At 58.3% G+C, this 24,622-nt stretch overlaps 1 protein-coding gene across 1 annotated transcript; it reads left to right on the top strand.

Moving 5' to 3' along the window:
- The first annotated feature begins 13,532 nt into the window (after window positions 1–13,532).
- On the top strand, window positions 13,533–17,583 carry TMEM250 (transmembrane protein 250). The gene is made up of 2 exons (XM_009245027.4): window positions 13,533–13,674; window positions 15,146–17,583. Exon 2 carries the CDS (start codon window positions 15,273–15,275, stop codon window positions 15,690–15,692), a length of 420 nt encoding a protein of 139 aa, XP_009243302.1. The 5' UTR covers window positions 13,533–13,674; window positions 15,146–15,272; the 3' UTR covers window positions 15,693–17,583.
- The last annotated feature ends 7,039 nt before the right edge of the window (window positions 17,584–24,622 follow it).

Genomic DNA, 24,622 nt, shown 5'->3' with positions numbered 1-24,622 from the left:
AGGTGGGTGAGGACGTCTGTGCTCTGCTGTGGAAGGAGCTCCAGGCCTCAGTTACCTGACCGCAGAGGCATGGCGTGCTTCCGGCCTGAATGCAACAGAAGCAGGAGGAATAAGGACAAACCCTGTGATTCCGCTCAGGGCCCTCAGAGCCCCGGAGACAGAAAGTCGAATGGAGGGTCCCGGGGCTGGGAGGGGACGGGGTGAGTGTTTCATGGGGACAGAGCTTCAGTTTGGGAAGATGGTGAGTTCTGGAGACGGAGGGTGGTGGCTGCAGGACTGTGAATGTGCTCAGTGACACAGAATCGTGCACTCGAAAATGGTGAAGGTGATAAATTTTGTTATGTGTCTTTTGCCACAACTACAAAAAAAGAAATAAAAAGGGAATGAAAAGATACATTCCTAATCACAGCCAGGATGTGGTTTGATCTCTAATCATGGAAATGTCATATCTACTAAAAAATTACATTTAAAAAATGGTAACAGGGCTGGGCGCAGTGGCTCATGCCTGTAATCCCAGCACTTTGGGAGGCCGAGGTGGGTGGATTGCCTGAGGTCAGGAGTTCGAGACAAGCCTGGCCAATGTGGTGAAACCTCACTTCTACTAAAAATACAAAAATTAGCTGGGTGTGGTGGCACATGCCTGTAATCTCAGCTATTCAGGAGGTTGAGGCAGGAGAATCACTTGAACCTGGAAGGCAGAGGTTATAGTGAGCTGAGATCATGTCACTGTATTCCAGCCTGGGCAACAAGATCGAAACTCTGTCTGAAAAAGAAAAGCAAAAACAAACAAACAAACAAACAAAACAGGTAATGACAGCAAGATTGGCCGACAGGAGTGACAGTGAGGAGGAGAATCTGGGACGCCCCTTGTTCCCAGTCTGGGGATGAGTGGTCTCTAGAGCCCCAGATGCCTGAGCGGGATAGGAGGGTGTTTCCGGTGAGTGCTCCACAGCCTTAGAAGCGCTGGGAACGGCCTGTCATTCCGCCAACAGCTCGGAGTCTGTCAGTGGTGGCCCTGCTTGGTCCACTGTGAGTGCCCAGCCTGGACCCCGTCGCCCTTGCAGTCCGGGCGGCCCCAAAGGCAGGTGTGGGGATGCCCCTCCGGATGCGTCCCCGGCCTCTGTTTGTCCCAGAGCTTGTCCTGTGTAGACCTGCTCTCCTGGCAGAGTGTTTATTTCCATTCTCTTCAAACAGAAGCTGCCCAGCGATGCTGGAATTGGGAGTTTGGATGAAAACGGCTGTCACTGTCACCTTCCAGCCTTCCTCACTTTACCCACCCTCTGCCTGGGCTCCCTGTCACTTTTGATATCCTTTCTTTTTTCTTTTTTCTTTCTTTTTATTGTGGTAAAATACACATAATTCACTATCTTACCATTTTTAAGCACACAGTTCCGTGGCCCTGAGCACATTCACCTGACGCTGCAGCTGTCACCTCCCTCCATCCATGGAAGTCTCCATCTTCCCCACTGAAGCTCTGTCCCCATGGAACACTCACACCCCCACCTCAGCCCCTGACACCCACCTTTCCACCTCCAGTCCCTGGGCGTGAAGACTCACATGCGGGTTTGTCCTTTGGCTGCCTGCACCTGGCTGCGGCATGCCAGTGTCTCCCTTCCAGGGACGTCACCCTCCCAGCTTCCAGCCAGGTCACAGCTCAGCAGCTCCCCAGCGGCTTCGGGCCTTCCCTTCTCGAGACAGACTCTCCTGAGCCCCTCAGCCCTCCAGCTCCTCCCTGAGAGGAGCGCTTTCAGCTGCCTGCGTTGGAAGTGGCTGATGCCAGGCCTGGTTCCCTTAGCAGGAAACAGCCTCACTGTCTCTCAGAAGACCCCAGGGAGGGTGGGTGAGGGTGGCGATGGCAGGACTCAGGCGGGGAGCCCTCAGCCCGGCTGGCTAGTGGGCAGCACGGAGCTTGCCAGGGCGCGTCAGCAGCCTCAGAAAGGTCAGCCCCATCAGCAAGTCCAACCAGAAAGCGGCATTTGAAATGTGCGTGTGCACAGATTTATGTGCAGGGATGTTCATCACGGCATTATTTTTAATAACAAAAAACTGGCACCAACTCACACGTCCAATCAGAGAAGAAAGGTGAGGTGAATGATGGCGCGTCCGAGCTCTGGAATACACCATGGCCACTGAACATGAGATTTATGAGGGGTACTCGGACTTGAAAAAATGTTCATTCCATAAAGTCAAGCAGGGAAAAAGCAGAATGCAAGCCCATGTATGTCCCATCACCCCTAATTTGAAATTCAATAAAATAAAGCGTTTAGCAAGATGGAGAGCAGGGGCCGTCAAACGTCTCAGGCTGGGCTGGAGCCCCATCTGCGCAGGGCCCCACAGGGATGCGTGCTGAGGGCTTCACAGAGGTCCTCCACCAAGAGATGGGGGGAAGGGGGCCTTGGGGGAATGAGGTGGGGTCCCAAGGTGGGTTCAAGCGCAGTCAAGGCCTTGGACTGCACCAAAGTGATTCAGCTCACAGTCAGCTCAGAAAAGGCATGCACCAGCCTCCTCCTCCCTCTCTCTGTCTCTGTCTTTGTCTCTCTCCATCTCTGTCTCTCTGTTTCTCCTTCCCTCTGACTCTCCTTCCCTTTCTCTGTCTCTCTCTCTCTTTCTCTGTCTTTGTCTCTCTCTCTCTCTCTCTCTCCATTGTCTCTTCCTCATCCACTAGAATGACACAATAAGCAGGTTTGGCTCTGGTTGAATTAGTTTCACTAAATTTTACAAAAATAAACACCCTCAAAACTTTGGTCCCATTTTTAAGCACAAACACCTGCATGGGTCTCGGGGTGTCGGTGCAGTTTGCCTGGGTTTGGGGTTCCTGCCTCCTGTGGTGGCTGAGTAAGCCTGGGGCAGAGCCCGCAGTGCAGGCGCCACCTCCAGCCCGCGGGGTTCGAAACAGGCCCCCTTCCCCCGGAACAGGACATAATCCTGATTTAATCAGGAATCTTCGGTAGACACAAGCGGGCTCTGAAGGGGTGATGTGGATGGAAACAGCCATTCTGAGCACATTTGGGTTCTCATTGTTCGGGAAAAGACAGAGGGACCCAGGCCGAGGTTGGTGAAGCCAAACAAAACCGGAGTGGAGCTTTTTCCAGACGGTGCTTCCCAGGTCTGGCTGATTCAGGTGTGGGAAGGAGGCTGTCCCAGGCCGTTCCCAGACAGCAGTGAAGTCGAGCCCTGTGCCTGGTTGACAGAACCTACCTCCCCATCAGGGAGTGACTCAAACAGCTCCCCAGGTGGAAAGAGAGCTGGTTCTCCATCCCCAACTCAGAAGGCCTTCAGCCCCAGCGTTGGTGTCCCGCCCTGGCCCCCCTTAGGCTCATGTTCACAGGAATTCATCATTTCCCAGCCTCTAGATTACTCTGGGGCTGATTAAATTAGCGAATGCAATCACAATCTGAAGCAAGTTAATTGAGAGAATTTATTTGGGCCTGACAGTTTTATGCATGTTTGATTAAGTATTATAAGGTTTGTTTTTGATTTTGCATAATTTAACTTTAAATCCTGCATGGGGGGGCCCATCAACCATTAATGACCAAAATAAACCTCTTTTAAGATGCATCTTTTTATGATTTATTTCTGAATGCAATATCTTCCAGATTTTTTTGATGCTATTGCCAAAGTGACAAATATGTTTAAAGTAACATTTTGAGCCATCCCATTCACCCTGTAAATCTTCCAGAATGTATACAATTCATTAAAAGTTTTGAAAGAAGTAGAAGTTAGCATTTATATTGCAACAAGTGACATATAAATGCGTATGTTTGTCTTCCAAGCGTGCCATAAAATATATCCCCACTGTGAGCTCCTCGGAGCCATACAAATCGTCCATGCTCTGGGGTAATGATAAACTTGGTCACAAATCTTCACTGCTGTCAACACAAAACTGTTCAATCAACAGGAATATGAATTGTGTGTTTTGTGAAATTAGCACAGGAGAAAATACAGCCCAGGCTTAGGTCTAGGGACACTGTGGCCCTGGGAGGAGGGCCCAGGGTGAGTGCTAACCTTGAATGCAGGCTTCCTAAGCCCCCTTTGTAATCTGAATCTGGGTGTTATGAGGCCACTTGCATTAGGCAGCCAAGGGCCTGCTGCCAGGAGAAGATCAGGACCACCAAGAAGATGGGCAAGCAGCCCCGTCCTCCCCATGCTGAGAGGCTGGGGTCTCTGTCCATGAGCCTAGCCAATGGCCTGCATTCCATGAAATCACTGCTTTCCAATGGTGGTGTTTCTTAAGCACTTATTCTGCCCCAGCCTCAGCTAAGGGCTTCACATCATTAAATCTTCATTAATGGCCACCAAGGATAAGCCCAGCTCATAGACATGCATGCTCAGGAATCTGAAGTCATTCACCCAACCATGGAATCTTCTCTTGCAGCTTGGGATGGTGGGACAGGGACACTTCTGAAATCAAGCACATCTGTGATCTATGCCTCCCTGATGGCCCCTGACACCACTCACAAGGCCCTCAGACGCAGATCTGTGCCCACTGTCTCTCTCACCCCTGCATGGCACCAACAGGCTACTGGGCACATGGTGCCAGGGCTGGCCCAGGTGAGTTACATGCCTGTGGATGCCAGTGGGCCATGCCAGGCTGAGGCCTGTGGCCCTCCAAAGCCCTTGGGCCTGGCTTAAAGCACAAGCCAGTCACTTTAATCAGCCAGCCATCCAACCAACCAATCATCCAACAAACCAATCATCCAACCAATCATCCATCCAACCAACCAACCAACCATCCATCCAACCAACCAACCATCTAACCAACCAACCATACAACAAACCAACCATACAACAAATCAACCAACTAGCCAACCATCCAACCAACCAACCATCCAACCAACCAACCATCCAACCAACCATCCAACCAACCAACCAACCAACCACCCATCCAACCAACCAACCATCTAACCAAACAACCAACCATACAACAAACCAACCAACTAGCCAACCATCCAAACCACCAACCATCCAACCATCCAACCAACCCACCAACCATCCAACCAACCATCCAACCATCCAACCAACCAACCAACCATCCATCTAACCAACTAACCATCCAACCAACCAACCAACCATCCAACCAACCAACCATCCAACCAACCAACCAACCAACCAACCAATCATCCAACCAACCAACCAACAAACCATCCAAACAAACCAACCGTCTATCCAACCAACCATCCAGCCTACCAACCATCTAACCAAACAACCAACCATCCAACAAACCAACAAACCAACCAGACAACCATCTAACAAACCAATCATCTAACCAACCAACCAACCATCCAACCAACCAACCAACAAACCATCCAACCATCCAACCAACCAGCCATCCATCCAACCAACCAGTCATATCCAACCAACCAACCAACCAACCAAGCAATCATCTGACCAACCAATCATCCAACTAACCATCCAACCAACCAACCATCCAACCAACCAAGCAAGTACACCTTGGGCCCTACTGCCTGCCAGGTACCAGGACCTCAGGGAAACAGAGGAGGGCGTCTCCTTTCAGAGGTTGAGCTCCAGAGAGGCTGGACAAGAAAGCACAAGCATGAAAGTAACAAAGACCCTGAGATGGCAAAGGCAGCGAGGCCTCTGCACCCAGCACTCAGCACTGAGACTGAGTGATGTAGCCGGGCTTGGAAAGATCTGGACAGTGCTGGCAGACTGAGGGGACCACAGGGAGGGGAGGACCTGGGCTCTGAGGCTGCCCACTCTCTCCCTAACCTGAGTGTCTGCCTCTGTCAGGGAAGAGGATTCTCCCGCAGGGGCTCCGAGGGGCCCACTGCTCCCCATCCTTCCGAAGAGGACACCATGGGGAGCTTGTGTCCAGACCAACAGGGTACAGAAAGCCCTGGTCCAAGTGCTGCCCCCCAGCCCCCACCTGATGGCCCAAGTGACCTCAAGCAAGTTGCTGCACCTCCTGACCCCTATAAACAGGGACAGCCACAGCACACTTTCCCAGGTCGCTGTGACCAAGGCCCCTGCCGTGTTCAGTTGAGTGCCTGGTACACAGTTCCCCATCACTCCCCATTAGGGAACATCCAGAATGGGACGCCTTCAAACAATAAGTACCCCTTGGATTGCCTTGCCCTGCGGCCGTAGCAAAGGACCATGGATTCCGTGGCCTTGACAGCATGCATTTATTTACCCTCTCACAGTCATGGAGAGTGGAAGTCCAAGATCAAAGTGTGGGCAGGGTTGGGTCCTCCCAAGGCCTCTCTTCTGGGCTTGCAGATGCCGTCTTCTCCCTGTGTCCTCATGGTGTCGTCCCTCTGCATGTCTGTGTCCCAATCTCCCCTTTGTATATGGACACCAGTCAGATTTGGGGCCACCCTACTAACTTCATTTTACCTCCATGGCCGGCCCTCCCTCCCTTCCTCCCTCCCTCCCTCCCTCCCTTCCTCTTCTCCCCCCTCACCCCCATACCATCACCTCCCTGTCTCTTTTTCTTTCTCTCTTTGTTTTTCTTTTGTAGAGACAAGCTCTGGCTGTGTTGCCAGGCTGATTCAGAACTCCTGGACTCAAGTGATCCTCCGGCCCCAGCCTCCCAAAGTGCTGGGATTACAGGCATGAGCTGCTCCTGGCCTACCTTAGTAACCTCTTTAAAGACGCTGTCTCCAAATATAGTCATATTCTGAGATGCTGGGGGATTAGGATTTCAACATACGATTTTGGGGGACCACAATTCAAAACCTAACACTTCATATCTTGCCCAGGTCTGTAGGTCAGGACCAAGCCATGGCCAAGCTAAGGGTCTGGCTCAGAGTTGCTTATGAGGTTGCAGAAAGGATGTCCCCAGGGCTGCAGCCCCGTAGAGGCCCAGCAGGAGCTGGAGAGTCTGTTTCCCAGGTGCTCGCCCACACGGCCAGTGAGTTGGCTGCTGGCGGGGGCCTCAGTTCCTCCCATGAGGGCCTCCCCCAGGGCTGCTTGAGCATCCTTACAACACGGCAGCTGTCGTGCGCTCACTCGGCTTCGCCCATGGGTGATCTGAGACGGCAAAATGGAAGCCTTAAGGGATCGTGTGACCCAGCCTCGAAGTCACACCACCCTCCTGCCTTGCCCTCTGGCTCACACAAGGCACGGAGCCGTCGTGGGCCACCTTGGGGGCTGGCTCCCCGTAAGCTGGGGACAGGCCCTCTTCTGCAAGCTCTGTGCGGGCTGGCAAAGCCGGTTCCCACAACATCCCTCTGAGGCTTGTGTGTCCTTATCCCCACTTTACAGACGATGGGATGAGGCTGAGGCTGAGATTTTGCCCACGGTGAGGAAGTGGTGGAGCTGTGGTGGAAGTGGCAGTGGCAGGCTGGGTCTGGAATATTTGCTCTGGGTCACTCTGCACAGCCCTCCATTAATACAGTCTGCTCTTTCTTCTGCAAATAAAACATCTGCCTGACATGGGAACATCTGCCAGGGGAGGCAAAGCCATTTCCCCTGAAGGTGGCTATGAGGACTTGAAGTGACACATTCTTCCACTCAAGCCATCTGGGCACATCACAGACCACCACAGACTCAGTGGCACAAAACAGCAACCATTTGGTTACGCTCAAGGAGTCTGCAGGGAAGGGACAGGCAGGACTTCTCTGCTCCATGCTGTCTGGGGCTCAGCTGGGAAGGCACAGGGTGTTGGGTTCTCCGGTCTCCTGGAGGCTTGTCCACGTTGGGGCCAGCTTCTCCCAGCAGGCGCTAAGAGCTAAGAGGCGGCATGCAGGAGGCGGAGGGGAAGCCATGGGGCTTCTTCTGCCTCAGCCCAGAAACTGTGCAGAGTCCCTCAGGCCTCTGACTGGTTGCAGGACAGTCACAGAGGCCAGCTCAGTTTCGCAGGAAAGAATTGGCTTGGTCTCCTGCTGGGTAAGTGGGGAGGTGGCTGCAGAAGGGTCTGGGTAGAGATGTCCATGCAGCCGAGAGGATGCTGGGCTCCTGTGTACTGTGTCTCCTTCCCTGGCCTCCTGGGGGGCCACAGGTCCCACCCTACCCCAGAGACATGGAGAGGGGGTTTGTCATTGAACTTGAAGTCACACTGGCTCTGTCCAACGACCAGTTAAAATGACCCTGGAGGCTTCCATTCTCTCCTATCACCTCCCCTTCCCTGGCCCGAACCCTGCAAGGTGGCTGGTGTCACAGATCAGGACTCCGGAAAGGCGGCTGGTGTCACAGATCAGGACTCCGGAAAGGCGGCTGGTGTCACAGATCAGGACTCCGGAAAGGCGGCTGGTGTCACAGATCAGGACTCCGGAAAGGCGGCTGGTGTCACAGATCAGGACTCCGGAAAGGCGGCTGGTGTCACAGATCAGGACTCCGGAAAGGCGGCTGGTGTCACAGATCAGGACTCCGGAAAGGCGGCTGGTGTCACAGATCAGGACTCCGGAAAGGCGGCTGGTGTCACAGATCAGGACTCCGGAAAGGCGGCTGGTGTCACAGATCAGGACTCCGGAAAGGCGGCTGGTGTCACAGATCAGGACTCCGGAAAGGTGGCTGGTGTCACAGATCAGGACTCCGGAAAGGTGGCTGGTGTCACAGATCAGGACTCCGGAAAGGTGGCTGGTGTCACAGATCAGGACTCTGGAAAGGTGGCTGGTGTCAGACATCAGGCCTCCGGAAAGGTGGTTGGTGTCAGAGATAGGACTCTCTAGGCCTCTACTGTCCTGGCAGCAAGAGCCACTCCCTGCCAGGACCCTGAAGTCAACCAGCTGGATAAAGTCCCCACAGTGACCCTATCCTCGGCCCCCAGCCCCAGCAAGTGGAGGGACAGAGGGACAGTACTGGAGGGGTTGGGGTGGGCTTCAACACGTCCCACACCCAGGGGTTGCATTCTTTCCACCCACTCAACACATCTGTTCAGCATACGCCCTGGGCCAGCCTCGGTGGGGAAAGTGCTCCTTGCAAGCAGGGGTTGGCTCGCTGTCCCTGCAAAGGTAGAACAACCCCAGGTGTTCTCAGCCGCACAGCAGGGGGGGTCCCGTCCAGCTTGGGGGCTCTGCGTCGGCAGCGAGCACCACATTCAGCCCCAACTTAAAGTCTCCCACAGACCTGGAGAGCCGCCGGGTCCCTCCTGCGCTTGGCGGCACCACAGGCACCAGCCCAGCAGATGGCGCCAGGCCACTGCCCACAGCACAGCAGGAGGCCTGACGGGGACAGGGACGGCGACAGGGAGGCTGATGGGGACCCCGGCTGGACCTCACGCGTCAGGGCAAACCCGCGACAAATCCCCAGCACACGGTGGTCCTGGGGTGACCGAGCTGTGGCCAGGCCGGGGGCGCAGGAGAGCACAGAACTCGGAGTGGGCAGAGGACAAGCAGCAGCCACGGCCGGGGAGGAAATCGGTGTCCTGGGAAGCTACTTGCGCTGTGCACGCATGGACTGGGTCACGAGGCCAAAACCCACGGTGGCCACAGCAAGAGAGCCCTGGGCCAGCGGAGACACAGGCCACCAACAGGCGGGGGTGGCTTTGCATGAGGAGGCGGGGGAGGCAGGAGACAGGGGACGGGGTGTGACGGAAGGGGCAGCCCAAGATTGAAGGCGCCTCCCAGAGATGGGGCATTCGAGCTGGGTCCTGAAGGGCGAGTAAGAACTCGGAAGATGGAGGAGGGACAGAGAGAGAGAAAAGGCAACTGTAAAGGGGTCCAGGGTCCTGCCCTATACCCTGGTTTCACAGGGAGTTAGGGGAGGCTGGCGGTTCTGGAGGGTCAGCCAGGGAAGGGCGATCCCCACTGTCTTCTGTGAAGGGTGCCAAGGGGCGGCCTCAAGGACAGCGTCCAGCCACGAACACACCAAGACCAGAACCCACACCCGGGGCACAGGCGCTTCCACGTGTGTGGAGCTTGCAGATTCTCCAAACCAAAATTCGAGGCAGACACGCGGGACTTGCCCTATAGCCCAAGGCGCGTGAAGCGTTTCCCTGACCGTGGCGCCTCTGTTGAAGTCAAGTAATAAACAACTCCGCACTTAAATACTCATTCTCCTGGAAAGGGCAACCAGGGCTCCCCCTTACTGTCCCCTCACCCCAAACCCCAAGTGATATCCCAACCTTGGAAGCAATGGGCAGCAGCAGCAGGGTCACCCCGGGAAGCCACCCTCACAGCTAGAGTGGTCACCCTCATCTGTGGGCGAGCAGAGACTGGTGGGGCAGATGGCCGACCAGAGAGTGTGGAACCATCAACACAGACAAGGTGACAAGGGGACAGCTGCACCCTTTGGGAATTCAGGACACAGAACCCTCCTGTAGGGAGAAGCACGTGACTGCGGGCCCAGCCTGAGGTAGTGGCGAGTGAGGGCCCCAGCTTTCCTGGAGATTCTAATACAAGAGCATGTTTCAGGCCACTCGGGCTGACATGCACTTCTTTTTATTTGTCCAAATCCAGCTTTTTTTGTTGTTGTTGTTCATGCTGAAAAAATAAAATCAGAAAGTACAGAAATGTTAAAAAAAAGAAAGTAAAATATATTCATCTCTTTAATTCCACCACACACAGATCACCTCTGCAAACATTTCTCTGCTTCCAGGACTTCACGCAGAAACGGACATCTAGGAGTATGTTTGTGCTGATGAGGGGTCACACTAGACGTGACTTTGTGAAACACTTTTTTTTTTTTTTCTGAGACGGAGTCTCGTTCTGTCGCCCAGGCTGGAGTGCAGTGGCGCAATCTCGGCTCACTACAAGCTCCGCCTCCTGGGTTCATGCCATTCTCCTGCCTCAGCCTCCCCAGTAGCTGGGACTACAGGCGCCCGCCACCACACCCAGCTAATTTTTTTTTTTTTTTGTATTTTTTTAGTAGAGACGGGGTTTCACTGTGTTAGCCACGATGGTCTTGATCTCCTGACCTCGTGATCTGCCCACCTTGGCCTCCCAAAGTGCTGGGATTACAGGTGTGAGCCACCATGACCGGCCTATGAACCACTTTTGACTCAGCCTGGGGGGCTGTCTTCTGGGCACAGTTGGCAGTGGGTTCACCTGACCCTAAGTTTAGCAGCAGAAGCTTCAAGGCCTGTTCCTAATTTTGTATTTTCTTAAGGAAGGTCCCTTAAACCACAGAAGCCTCAGGCCCCACAAAACCTGCATCCGCCTCTGGCTGCAGGACACTCCAGGGTCTGGATGCAGCCAGGGCCAGCCACAGCCTCGATAGCTGACCGCACCTTTAAGAGTATGCTCATTGGCAGCTTTGTTCTGACGGCCACATCCCCCAAGAGACCTCCTTGGCCTTTGGCTTGGGTGATGCTGACCCACATGGAGGGGTCTCTGGCCCAGCAGTCCTGGGGTGTCCCCTGTATGAAGACCATATGTCTGACATGGCACTTGCCACCCTTTCTGGTCATTTGCCCCTCAGCCTGTCCCTGTCACAAGATGGCAGGTCCCTCGAGGGTGGGGGCTCTGCTGTGCCTGTGTCCTTGGTACCCAGAGCAGGGTAGCAGCGTGGGGGCAAGTGCAGGCACGCATGCTGCGCTTCTCTGGGCGGGTGCACAGTGGGAAGCAGGGGATGTCTAATCCAGAGATAGAGCCAGGGGACTGCAGGGCAGGCAGGACACGGGAAACCCACAGCAAGGAGTGGGGCTGTGTCTGCTCCTCCCGTAGCACAGCCACCAGACGGGCCAGGTGTGAGCCCTGATCCATGGACACGCGACCACCCTCACCAGCACGAGAAAAGTCGAGTGACGGGTGACCACCTGGTGTACACACCACCCTCTTTCTGGCCACGGGCGCCATCTCACGGTGCCGGTGTCCCAGCACGAGCCTCGTGGATGGGGAGAATTATCCCTGGTTAGTCTCTATTAGTCCTTGAAACAGAAGACAAAAAATGAAGGCAGGCATCAAGATGCTTTCTATTATCTCAATGTTTATATATTTAAAATGTTTTATTTATTTTTGTGGAGGCCATGTTGCCAGCCAGGTCGCCCAGGCTAGTCTTAAAACTCCTGGGGACAAGAGATCTGAGGCCGGAATGACAGGTGTGAGCCACCACGCCCAGCCTTATCTCAATAGCTAAACGTGTGGATCTGCCTCACATCTGGAGAGGCAGAGAGGTGAGCCAGCAACAGGGCTATTGAGGACGGAAGGAGACCTGTTTATCGATTTTAAGTTTTTTGTAGAGACAGGGGCCTGTTGCCCAGGCTGGTCTCAAACTTCTGGGGCAAGTAATCCCCCTGCCTTGGCCTCCCAAAGCAGTGGAATGACAGGCGTGAACCAGCGCTTCTTGCCTGACACGTTTCTTTCGGAATATTTGCAGCCAGCCATCGGTAAAGAAAACAGGCTCTTGGCCTTTTTTGCTGTGCTACCTCCTGGTGGCCTTTACTCGTCCAGATGTTCCTCGAACTCCTGCTCATGTTGGGTAAAGGCGGCACTCTCTCCTGTGGCGGGGATGGGGCCACAGTGGAGAAGGTCCAAAGGACGTGGGCCCAGGAACCAGCTCACCGTCCCGGGAGGCCTGCAGCCAATCACGGGCCTGGTGGGCAGGAGGGCCCAGCCCCCTTCTTCCAGGGCCATGAATCTGAAGGGCCACCCACTTTCCGGTCGCCCCAGGGGCTGCTGACCCTGCCTTCCCCTCCTACCCAGCAGCCACACCCAGGAGTGCTCCCCAACACATTCCTCGCTGGAAAACTCCAGGACAACCGCCAGCCTGTACGAAGCAGGCGTGAGGACACTAACACAAATCCCCTTCCTTCACTGGGGGTGGGGGGCGCGGCCCTGGGGCTGCTGCTGCTGCTGCTGGGCCTGCTCGTGCTCCGGGGCTGTCCCTACTTCGGCTGCCGACGTCGCCGCCGGCCCACCGGGCCTCGCAGCTACCCACCCGCTCCATGCCGCCCGGGTCCGCGTGGCGTCAGCCGCCCCCACACTTCCCCGCCCTCCTGGAGTCTAGGGGCGCCCCCATGCCTGCCGCCGTCCCGTCCTCCCAGCCCCAGGCCCGGGCCGCGCAGGGGGCCTTCGCACACGGCCCCGCGAGGACCAGACCTGCTCCCGGTCCCTGGGCCGCCCACCCCCGCCGGGAAGGCGGCTTCCTCCGGGGCCCGGCCCCACCCCAGCGACGGCAGCAGCGCGCCGGGTCGCAGACATCTCAGTCCGGGGCCACGACCAGGGTCAAGGCCTCTGCTGGGGCCAAAGGACTACTCCACGGGAGCGCGCCTGCGCACTGCCCCTAGACGGGGTGCGGTAACGCGTGCGCGGAGGCGCGGCCCAGGAACGACAAGCGCAGGCCAGCCATCTGCGCCTGCGCAAGACCAGGCGCGGCACCGAGGGCGTTCGTGGGAGGGAACGCTACGGACTGCTCGCAGCGTGCGTGCGCACGCACGCACGCCCGCCCTCGGGAAGCGACGAGTCCGGGACGCCCAGCGCGGGCGCGGAGCAGGGGGAAGGGAAGCGCGGCTCGGTCGGCACGGGTGGAGGGGGCGTGAGGCCGCCCTACGGTGGCCGTCGAGGGACGGCGCTACGGCTCCCACGCTGGGCCAAACGCCTCCGGCGGCCGCGCCCGGGAGCCCCTTCACCTGCAGGGTGACCCCAGCCGGGGACGCGTGAACCACGCCCTCAGCCGCCCTGCCGGCGCCCCCAGCCGCGCGCCCGGGCACCATGCGGCCGCCCTGCGCACGGAGCCCCGAGGGACAGGGGCACCTGCAGGCCCGGCCCCTAGCACCGCCGGCCGGCCCCGAGGTCCGGGACGCCGGCGCCGCCGCCGCGGAGAGGGCACCGGGTGAGCTGCGGGCGGGGACCCGGCCTCGGCTGGGGCCGTCTCCAGGGCAACGCGCGGCGCGGGACCCGGAAGTGGCTCCGGCAGGGGCTCTGCAGCCAGGGGGCCCGGCGCCGGCGCGGCGCAGGCCCGGTGCTCACGAGGAGTTGGCCGGGGCCCGTCGCGTCTCTGCGACCCCAAGGAAACAGTCCTGGGTCCATGGGCCCGGCCGAGCGGGTATCTGCAGAAAGACAGGGACCCGGATGGAGCCGCGGGCCGCGGGACCCTGCGGGGACACGGCTTCGCCGAGTCGCGTTTGAGTGGCACCTCCATGGCTGGGGTCCCGGCCAGGGCGAGCTCCAGGCCGAGGCCGGCCTTAAATACGCCCGCTCTGGCCCCTGCACCCCGTGGAGGAGCCGGGCGTAGGAAGAGGGCGAGGCCGGGCCCCTGCGGGCGCGGGAGGGTCAGGCGGTCCCGGCCCCTCCCGCCTCCGTCCCGGCCAGGTCCCCATGGCAGGGCCCCAGGCTGAATCTGAAGGCAGGCGAAGCTCTTGGCAACAGTCCCCTGTAGTGTTACCAACTTTCCTGCTCTGATTTTATTTCCTGACCTTTGAGTTCATTCCGTCTACAGATTATTTAGGCAAGCTATAAACGGCGTTTACTAGGTGAAGCTAGAGAGCCAAATGCCGCGTCTGCTCTTTGCAGCCCAGTCTGTAGGGCCGCTGCCAGGCCCCGGGCCGACCCCATTGTGCACGCCAAGCCCAGCCCCTTCCCTCCCACAGCTACCTACAAGGGCTGTGCTATTGGCACCCCCATTGGACAGAGCAGGAGCCGTCTTGGGGTCAGGTGACCTGCCCAAAGTCACTGCTAGGGAAGGACAGTGCCAGGGTTCAGGCCCAGCAAGGTGACCCCAGGGCCCCGAGCCGTCCATCTGGCACCAGCACTGGACCCAGCGTCCATCTGGTCACCTGCTCCCACCGGGCTTGTTCTCGGTTCACCTGTGAGCCCTGGAGTCCCTTTTCCAGGCCCTGTGGTGGCTTCTTGCAGGTGCCATTTAAGGGCTTGCGTCAGCCCTGGGTCAGGCAGCCGCAGAAGACCAGGGCAGTAACGGGCAAACTGCCTAAGAGCAGAGTGTGGTCCAGTTAGTGGGGGCTGCAAGGATCCTGCAGGAAAGAACCACTCTTGCCCCTTCCCATCCGTTTTGGCATTGACCACCTCCGGGGGCCTCCCCTGGCCACTGTTCCGAAGGCCCCCTCTTCCCCAGTGCTGCCCTAGAACAAGCACTTTGGCTTCCCCGGGTGGTGGGCCCCTTGGAAGTATCCTTGGGAGGGTTTGTGAAAAGAGTAAGCCCAGGAGTGCCCGCAGATCCCGCCCTGGACTCCATTTTCCCGTAGTCCTGGTGCTGGAGTTTGTGTCCACTTTCGCCGGCTGATTGCCTGGGGAGGGATTCGTATGGTGTCCTCACACTGACGTGGGTTTTGCGGCTCTCCCCGCAGGCCGACGCCTCCCCCCAGGCTCAGCTGCGGGCTTCCAGGCCTAGGCGCCCATGAACCCTACGCTGACCGCCGCCTGGACACCGCCGCCGCCGCCACTGCGAGCTAGCGCTGCCGCCGCCGGGGCCCAATGCCGGTCATGCCCATTCCGCGGCGGGTGCGCTCCTTCCACGGCCCGCACACCACCTGCCTGCATGCGGCCTGCGGGCCCGTGCGCGCCTCCCACCTGGCCCGCACCAAGTACAACAACTTCGACGTGTACATCAAGACGCGCTGGCTGTACGGCTTCATCCGCTTCCTACTCTACTTCAGCTGCAGCCTGTTCACTGCGGCGCTCTGGGGTGCGCTGGCCGCCCTCTTCTGCCTACAGTACCTGGGCGTTCGGGTCCTGCTGCGCTTCCAGCGCAAGCTGTCGGTGCTGCTGTTGCTGCTGGGCCGCCGGCGCGTGGACTTCCGCCTGGTGAACGAGCTGCTCATCTACGGCATCCACGTCACCATGCTGCTGGTCGGGGGCCTGGGCTGGTGCTTCATGGTCTTCGTGGACATGTGAGGGCCGTGGGCGCGAGCTTGATGTATCGTCCGGGCCTGTGGCTGTGTTCTCTCCATGGGTGGGGTCGGCCAGCGCCTTCCCTTCCGCCCATCCCCCAGGCCGTCGCTGCCCGGCGCCCACGGAGAGAAAAGAAAGGGCTGAGACTTCTGTGATGGGGGTGCGGACGCCGCCCCTAGGCTGGCTTCCTGCGCCCACCCTCCCCGTGTGCACTCTCAGGGGCAGCGCCCACCTGCCGGTGGCTCCTGCTCACACGTCTTCAGGTCGTACTGCGGGGTGGGCCCTCCGTTCCGCCTCTCTGTGGGCCTCTCTCCAGGACCACAGCTGCCAGGGACTTTAGCCATCACCTTGGGAGGCCCCAGGACACAGAGGGCTGTGTACCCAGGAGCAAATCCGGAGGGGGTGCCCTCCTGGCTGCATAGCTCCTTCTGCGTGCCCTGGTCCCAGCCCCAGCCAACGGGACACGGAAGGCTCCCGTCGCTGACACACCACACTGCCACAAAGCTGCTTACTCTGCTCTGGGCCGCCTGAGGTCTGGCACTGCTCGTGGACCACCCTGTGTGTGTCACCCTGAGGGGCTGTGTGGGTCCTGAGTCCCCAGCCAGGCTTCAGGGTCCCCTTGGATTGTGTAGATGCAGTCTAGCGGGGGGCCGGAGAGGGGCTCAGGTGGGAGGGGCCTCAGCAGGCTCCCAGCTCAGGGGCTGGCCTGGGGGAACCCTGGGAGCCAGGGGCTGACTCCAGCAACACTGGCCTGTCTGCCTGTTCTGGGAGGGCTGTGAGGATGTCCTGCAGATGCTCTGGATTTCTGCAGAGGCACCTCCATTCCTTTCTGGCTTTTTTTGCGGGGGAGGGCTTTGGGCATCTTTCTTTGAGGGAACACCGTCAAGGAAAGCCTGGGAGATTGAGGCTGCAGTGAACCGGGATGGAGACTTGCGTGTCCCAAGTGTCCGGAGCAGGCGGCAGAGGCCTCAGTGCGGCAAACACAGCCCCAGAGCCTGTGTGGCACCAGCAGCATCTTAGAGCCCCGCGTATATGCTGAGATCCTATCCCACACTGTCCTCCACTGACTGGGGGGCCCAAATGATGACACAGGGGCAGGTAGGCTGGAGGGGCGTAGATGCCTGTGTTCAGGGAAGGCAGCCACCATGGGCCAAAGTCTCACCCAGGACCCCTTGCTCTGCTCCTCAGCCTTGCAGTCACGGCAGCACTATGGTGGACTGCCCATGGCCGTGTGACTTTGGGGGCGAGTGGGAGGGCGCCCTGAATAATGATTGCAAGGACAACAGGCAGAGGCTGCCCTAGAGCAGGACACAGGATATGGTACTGACAACCCTAGCGTTACCTCAAATCCATGTCCCCACACTCCGGGCATGGGTGGGACTTGTGACCCTGCCCTGTCAGGCGGACCAGTGACCCGGGAGCCACGAGGACAGTTGTGTGCCACTGGAAGAGAAACTTTTTGAAAACCCCTAAATCAGGTAGAGAAAGCAAAAAATCTTTGGCCGTAAACCGTGCTCTCTAATTTATCGGCAGCTTCTGTGGATGACCTCTGTGAGCCCCGACTGCGTCCAGGCCCCCGGCAGGCGGGCGGGAGCTTCCCTGCGTGGGCCTCATTTCTTGCTGCAGAGAATCTTTTGCACTAAGTCACGCTGTTTCCTCAAAGAAGCTTTGTTTTTTGTTAACGTATTACTCAGAGTCACCCAAGCCTCTTGGCTGAGGGTGAAGGTGGGACGGGAGGTGGGAGGGGGCTGGCGGTGCCGCTCGTGCAGTGTCAACCCTGCAGGGAGTTGTGGCGCCTTGGTGCCCTCTGAGCACCTGGCCCCCTGCTATCCCCAGTGCCTGTGAAATTCGTCATGTGATGACCCACCTGCATTAAACCTATTTTTTTAATGTGTTGATGGAGTGATTGCTTAAAGTTCAATTGTTTTATTCCTTTTTGAAGGACATAATAATCACCCAGAGCACCATAGGAATCATCTTCTCCCGTAAGATGGGAAAGTTTTCACAAACACTTGTTGCCATGCTGGGGAAGGAGCCCCTGAGGCCAGGGTTCCCCTTGTGGGAAGCTGCCCTGGGGAGGTAGCCTAGCTGACAGGCAAGGATTTGTCAGCAGGGCAGTCCCCGGGACACTGCTGTGCAGGCCGGTGGAGGTTGCATTCAGCTGACTGGCCGGTTCAGAGTTTGTTTTTTTTTTTGTAGACGGAGTTTTGCTCATGTCACCTGGGCTGGAGTGCATTGACACGATCTCAGCTCACTGCAACCTCCACCTCCCGGGTTCAAGTGATTCTCGTGTCTCAGCCTCCCAAGTAGCTGGGATTACAGGTGCCCACCACCACACCCGGCTCATTTTTGTATTTTTAGTAGAGATGGAGTTTCACCATGTTGGCCGGGCTGGTCTCGAACTCCTGACTTCAGGTGATTCACCTGCCTCGGCCTCCCAAAGTGCTAGGATTCCAGGCGTGGGCCCCTCCACCAAGCCTAGTTCAGTCTTAAAGCTGGGGTGGTGTTTCCAACGCTGCCGAAAGGAGGCCTCAGGGCTGTGTGTAAGGACAGCGCTATCCACCTCAGGCAGATGCACACACATAAAAAAAGGTTGGAAGAAAAGTAAAACCAAAGTTCTTATTTATCCAAAAAAACCGTTTTGAGGCCAGGTGCAGTGGCTCACGCCTGTAATCCCAGCACTTTGGGAAGCCAAGGCAGGAGGATCACTTGAGCCCAGGAGTTCAAGACCAGCCTGGGCAACATAGAGAGATCCCATCTCTACAGAAAATTTAAAAATGAGCTGGCCGTGGTGGTGTGCACCTACGAGATCGAGGCTGCAGTGAGCCGTGATTGCACCACTGCACTCCAGCCTGGTGATAGAATGAGACTCTGTCTCAAAAAAAAAAAAAAAAAGTGTGAAGATCGAGAGACATACTATTCATACTATTGTAGAATCTTTGCTTTGTAAAGGCTTCCTTAGCTTCTGTGAAGGGAGGAAGTTCACGTTTCTCATTTTTTCACTTGCAAAGGCTTCTAACAACATGAAGATGACAACGATTTCCTCCCAGGCAGTCATTATGGCCAGAAAGTGTCACTTAAAGGGAAACCAGCTGGGTGCAGTGGCTCACACCTGTAATTCCAACACTTTGGGAGGCCAAGGCGGGAAAATCGCTTGAACCCAGGAGTTCCAGATCAGCCTGGGCAGCAGGGAGACCCCATCTCTACAAAAAAATATTTTTAAATGAGTCAGGTGTAGTGGTGCTCATCTCTAGTTCCAGCTACTCCGGAGGCTGAGTGGGGAGGATTGTTTAAGCCCAGGCCAGGGAGGGGTTGAGGCTACAGTGAACCATGATTTTGTCACTGCTCTCCAGCCTCGGTGACAGAGCAAGACCCCTTCTCAAGAAAATAAAGGAAAACTCTGGATTCCATTACGTAACAAGCTATCCATTGTAGAGTTTTGTGGAACTGTTTCACCAAACTTCTAGGGTTTTGTTTTTGATGGCAGAGTTTGTGAAATCCTTACAAAAATGTTTGCCCCTGAAAAGCTTAGGAGGGTGACACTTGTTTTACCAAACCCAGGGCCAAAGCTTGGTATGGAGCACTGCTTCCAAGACCAGGCTTCTGATCCGAAGGTCTGGGGGCTCTGTGTGCCCCACAGGGGCTGCCAGGCCACAGCCGAGTCCTGAGGTGGGCGCAGGGCCTGGACACGCAGCCTTACCTGTGCACACAAAGCTGGGGCAGTTAGCAAACGGACCATCTGAGGCTCGGCCTGGGAGAGCGGCCTGGTCTTATTGCTTTGCCAGGTGTGGGCGAAGGTGCCTATGCCCTTCACTGTGGTCACACCCGGCCATGTACCACACCAGAGAGGCTGCACAAGGGCTCCTGCCTTCCCTGGGGGCTTCCCTGGGCCTCCCCGCCTGGCTTCACTCTGTTTCAGTGATTTGGCATGTTTTCCATTGTTCCCTGCCTGGGCCATCTCCATCTGATAGAACTCGCCGCAACAGTGGCAACGCCTCATCCACACTGCTGTGTACAGGAGCCACCAGCCCATGGGACCACTGAGGACAGGGACAGGCACCACCGTGACCACTGAATGTCTCATCAGACCCAAGGAAGCAGTTCCCACAGAACGAGCCACCCATGGCTGGATTATGACAAGGGCTTTTTTTTTTTTCCGTTTTTCCTTTTTCTTTTTTTTTTTTTTTTCAGAGATGGGGTCTCGCTCTGTTGCCAAGGCTGCAGTGGCCACGATCACGGCTCACTGCAGCCTCGACCTCCTAGGCTCAGGCCATTCCCCGGGCAGGGGCCTGTCACAGGCTCCAAGAGCCAAGGAGTTTCCCCATGGCCACAGTGTGTGCCTTGCGGGAGCCCCGATAACCCGGCTCCTCTGGGTGGCTGAAGAGTCCCGTGGGGGATCTGAGGGGCGGTGGAGCTGCTTACAACCGCTCCCCAGCAGACCTGCCATCCTCAGGCTGTGTTAACCAGGCATTTCCCCTGTTTGACAGGTTCTGTTTTCAAAGTTGTTCTCCCCTTGAGGTCCCAGATGACCGGCTGAGCTGTGCAAGGGCCACGACTCCAAGGAAGGCCGGAGCTACTTGGAGGTTGTCCCCAGGCCCTTTGTCCACAGTGACAGACACCCAGACCAGACCATGCTGCAGATCCCCCCAGAGGGGGATCTCCAGGGACTGCCGATGGTGCTGTATGTCTGGGGCTGTCTGTCCTGGGCCGCCTGGGCCCTCCCAGCAGCAGCTGTGTTTCTGCTGGGTGGGGAGACACGCCAGGACCACTGCTGGGGGACCAGGGCATTCCACCGAAACATCACATTTAGAGCAGCCTGATTTGCTGGTGGTGGGCTCTACATGTCTGAAAACATAGCAGTGACCTGCATGCCTGGAGGCTTCCAGGGGCTTCCAGCAGTGGTGAGGAGTCGAGGACTGGGAAGGTGTTGAGACAGAACCTAAGCACGCGGCCGCTGCAGCTTCCTGCAGAGATCTCAGGCGGTGCGCAGCCGCTCTGGAGGGAGTTGGGAGCAGGTTAGGAGACAGGATCCATCCTTATGAGGCGGCTGGTCCGTACGGCGGCTCCCCTCCCGCTGCAAGTGGCCTCGGTTGCCTGTGAAGGAGGGAAGTGGCCCCAGGGACTCAGGGTGGCAACCAGACCTGAGTGAGCTGGGAAGGACAGGTGTGGGCAGGGAGGGCCGCTGGCTGCTCCTGGGGACGGTGGGAAGTGGAGGTAGCTGCAGAACCGCCTGGAGGTCAGGAACGTGCTGGGAAGGCTCTGGAATCAGAGCTGCCCGGCACTGGCTAGATGAGAGGCCCCCAGTGACAGCAGTGGGTTTGGGAGTCATGGGTTTGGGAGTGAGGAGCCTGGCACCAGAGCTCAGTGTTCAGCCTGGAGGATGGGGGAGGGTGGGCGGCCCCGGACCAATCCCTGAGCCTGGACCAACAGAGGTCTCCAGCCCAAGGCAGGGGTGAAGCTGAAGGGGAGCTGGGTGGGCCGGGGAGGGAGGAGTCAGAGGGGATCTGGGGAGGGCGGCCCCTGGGTGGAGATGGTGGGAGGGAGGCCTGGAGGTGGGGAGCGGCTCCATCTCAGGCTGAACAGAGTGCTGAGTCAGGAAGTCACAGCCGGGCACGGGGTGTGGAGGAAGCCACCAAAGCCAGCCCGGGCTGTTGACTTAGTGGGGTCTGATTTTCAGTCTGTGCCTGGCCCAGGGGAATTGTGCCGAGTGGCTCCAAGAGCCCCCCTTTCCCCGTCGTCCACCACATGGGGACACCAGCTTGGGCACCAGACCGGGGGTCTCTGTTGCTGAAAAGCGGAATCCAAGCTGAGGAGCCAGCAGAGGGCAGGCAATGGCTGGAAGGGGGTGGTGCTGGGGATTTCAAGATCTAAGATGCTCCGTCAAGATGGGCCACGTGCTGTCCCATCCCCAGCACAGGGTGGACCAGGTGGCCTCGGAAGGCTGCCCCATCAGAGCCCCCATGTGCAGCCTCCACAGGCAAAACCACCCCAAACGCACACACACAGGAATGTCCTCTACCTCCAACCCTTCCCCAGGGGGCTGGACAGGACAGCAGGGGCTGAGGGGGAAGGTGCCGGGCTCCAGACACAGCCCCCAGCAGCAAGGACGGCAGGGCCAGGCGCGGCCCCCACCCCGGACCAAGCACGACTACCCCGGTGCAGCTGCATCGATGGTGATATTGATGCTCCATGACCTTGGAAGGGCCTGTCCCCTCCAGCGTGCGATCGGAGGAGGGCGCGGGCCCTGGCAGTGCTGTCAGTGCTGATTCAGCGTTTTCTGGGGGAGACAAACGTGCTTCGATCTGCAGAGGCCAGTGCGTTTCTCTTCTTCTTTATGGGTCTCCTTTGGAAAGGGCCCCTCTCTGCCCAGGCCCTCCCTGCAGGCCTCCGCTCATGCCCTCGGAGGCGGGGGCTGCCCTGCACTCGGCCCCGGTGAGCCGCACTTCCCATGCAGCAGGCTGCAGAGGCCGCAGTCCAGAAACACCCCCACCCCACCGCCTGGCGCGCCTCCTGACAGTTCCCAAAAGAGAGCGCCCCGCCGCACCAGCATCCTTGCCCAGGCGGGGCCGTCCGGGTGCAGCTGATTCAGCGGCTCCTGGCCCGGCGCCCCTCCCCCAGCCCAGCTGGGCAGCGTGCCCGGGCATGCCGGCAGCTGTGTCACACGGGCTCTGGCAGGGCTGCTGTGGCGCGAGGTGTGTGGCCCGCACTGCGCCTGGGGGCGGGGTTGCAGGCTGCTGCGGCGGGCGGGCTGCCAGGCGCCCCCTCCCTGCGGGGCCGCTCCCCTTCCGTGCAGTCCTCGTATGGCCTCCTGCAGAGGAGAGGCCCCCTGGGAGACGGAAGGCAGAGCTGGGTCTTGGTGCTCCCGGGCTACTGTCAGCCCCCAGGAAATAATCACATCCCGAAGCCCCGTCAGCGGATCCACCGCCACATCCAGAGTCTCCCCATAGCCCGGGTCGGGACCGCGTTCCTCCATCACAGGCCAGGCCTGCTGGGGCCACCTGCCGTCCTGACCTGGGCGGAGACTGGAAGGGGCAGATGGGGCGGGGTCCCAGAGTCCTACCCGACCAATGGGGACAGCCGGAGCCAAGGGGCTCTCAGGGCAGCAGGAGGGCCGTGCAGGGGTGAGCCACAGCCCCCAGGGCCCCTCCTGCCAGCGTTGCCGCGCCCATGAGCTTGGGTTTGCCTCTAGCTGAGGGCATGGGGCAGGCCTGGGGAGCCGGTAGGCGCTGACCCAGCCCCAGGGCCCAGGGGAGGAGGGTGCCAGCTCTGTTTGGGAAGTGGGCTTTGTAAAGGGTCTTGGTTAATTTATGCGAGGACCTTGGTGTCCCCGTCCTGTGAGGGCTGTGGGTGTGGGGTATATGCAGGGCAGGGAGGGGAGAGGGGTCAGGGCTGACCAGGAGAAGCAGGGGCAGGATGGCTGAGGAAGAGGGGCGGTTGGTCAAGGTTGGGTCAGGTAAGGACGCGGTAGTAGGCAAAGGCCAGGGAGCAGGTGGGGAGGCTGGGAGGTCCGTGGTCAGAGGACGGGTGCTGGTGGGACCTGGAGATGGCGGTGCTGCCTCCACCCTCCCGAGCCTGGAGGCCTGACAGTTGCATCTGAAAAATCCATAGCCACCATCGTGTCAGCAGCACCGTGACCATGGCTCACGACGTGGGGACGGGCATTCGTGCCGCTTCCTCAGAATATTAACGACGGTCCCGGCAGAATGCTGTATGAATATTCATATGGAGATCAATCAAGCCTGGGCTGGCGGATGGCACAGGGAGAGGGGCCCAGGTCCCAGCGGGCACACCTTGGCAGGGTGTGGCTGTAAGTCTCTGCCAGCTCCAGTCAGGATCTGCCTCCCTTGGGATGGGACAGGCCTGGGCCTGTTGTATGGCCACAGGCAGAAGAGGCTGATGGGTGACATGACATCACCACTTAGTGACTGCTCTCGTCCTGGGAGCCCAGATGCTAGGGCGGGGCTCCTTCCCGGAAGACCCAGAGAAGTTCATCTCAGGTTTAACGGGGGCACTGCTGCTTCAGACGCCAGGCAGTGGGTGGTGAGGTCCCTGTCCTCACTGGGGTCTGCAGCCGAGGACTGGCCACCGAGGCCCAGGCCAGGCATGGGGATGCTGGGTGGCCAGGGCCAGTCCTCGAGGGAACCCCTAGCACCTTGGGCCTGCCCCCAGCTCTCACGGCAGGAGAGGTTTCTTCCCACTCTGGTGACTGACGGCCTGGTGAAGGGATTCACAGGACGGGAGCACAGTGGCTGACGGCCTGGTGAAGGGATTCACAGGACGGGAGCACAGTGGCTGACGCCCTGGTGAAGGGATTCACAGGACGGGAGCACGTGGGTTTCCAGTTCTTCCCAGCGGGCGCACGCAGGCCGGCACCCTCTCCCTCGCCTTTGGGCAAAACTCGAGTGCGGCTAGACCCTTGGCCCTGCTCACTGCGCTGGGCCGCGCTGCACCCATTTTCTCCCAGGAAGGGTGGTCCCTGGGCTCCTTTGACCTGAACTGCTTCCGAGTGTGCTTCTCAGAACCAAGAGGGGCTGGCTCTGCACCCTGCCTACCTGTCCAGGGGTGGGGGCTGCCCTTTGAAGCTATCAATCTGGGTTTTAAGTGTGGATTCATTATTGACAACACCATGACATCATGCTGACATGAATTATTTGTGTGTTTTTCAAATTGTGCTGTGATAACCCTGGCTGTCTTCCTGCTCCCATAGTGGATAAAAGTGTCCGAAAGAATGCCGCCATCTCCCTTCTCCTCACAGCCTGGAGCTGGGCCAACCGGAGCTCAGCCACCACCTGTGCTCAGTGCAGCCTGGTTTGACCCCCACCCTCCTCCACCTGGCTGGGGTGCGTGCCTGGTACATGTATGTGTGCACATATGTGCATGTGGGTGTGTGGCATTTGTGTGCCCGAGTGTTTTCTGCTGTCGTGTCTCACGTC

This window comes from Pongo abelii, chromosome 13, assembly GCF_028885655.2.
Source record: "Pongo abelii isolate AG06213 chromosome 13, NHGRI_mPonAbe1-v2.0_pri, whole genome shotgun sequence".
Taxonomy (NCBI): domain Eukaryota; kingdom Metazoa; phylum Chordata; class Mammalia; order Primates; family Hominidae; genus Pongo; species Pongo abelii.
Note: the sequence above shows the minus strand (reverse complement) of the source record. Positions and strands in the feature narration are given on the sequence as shown.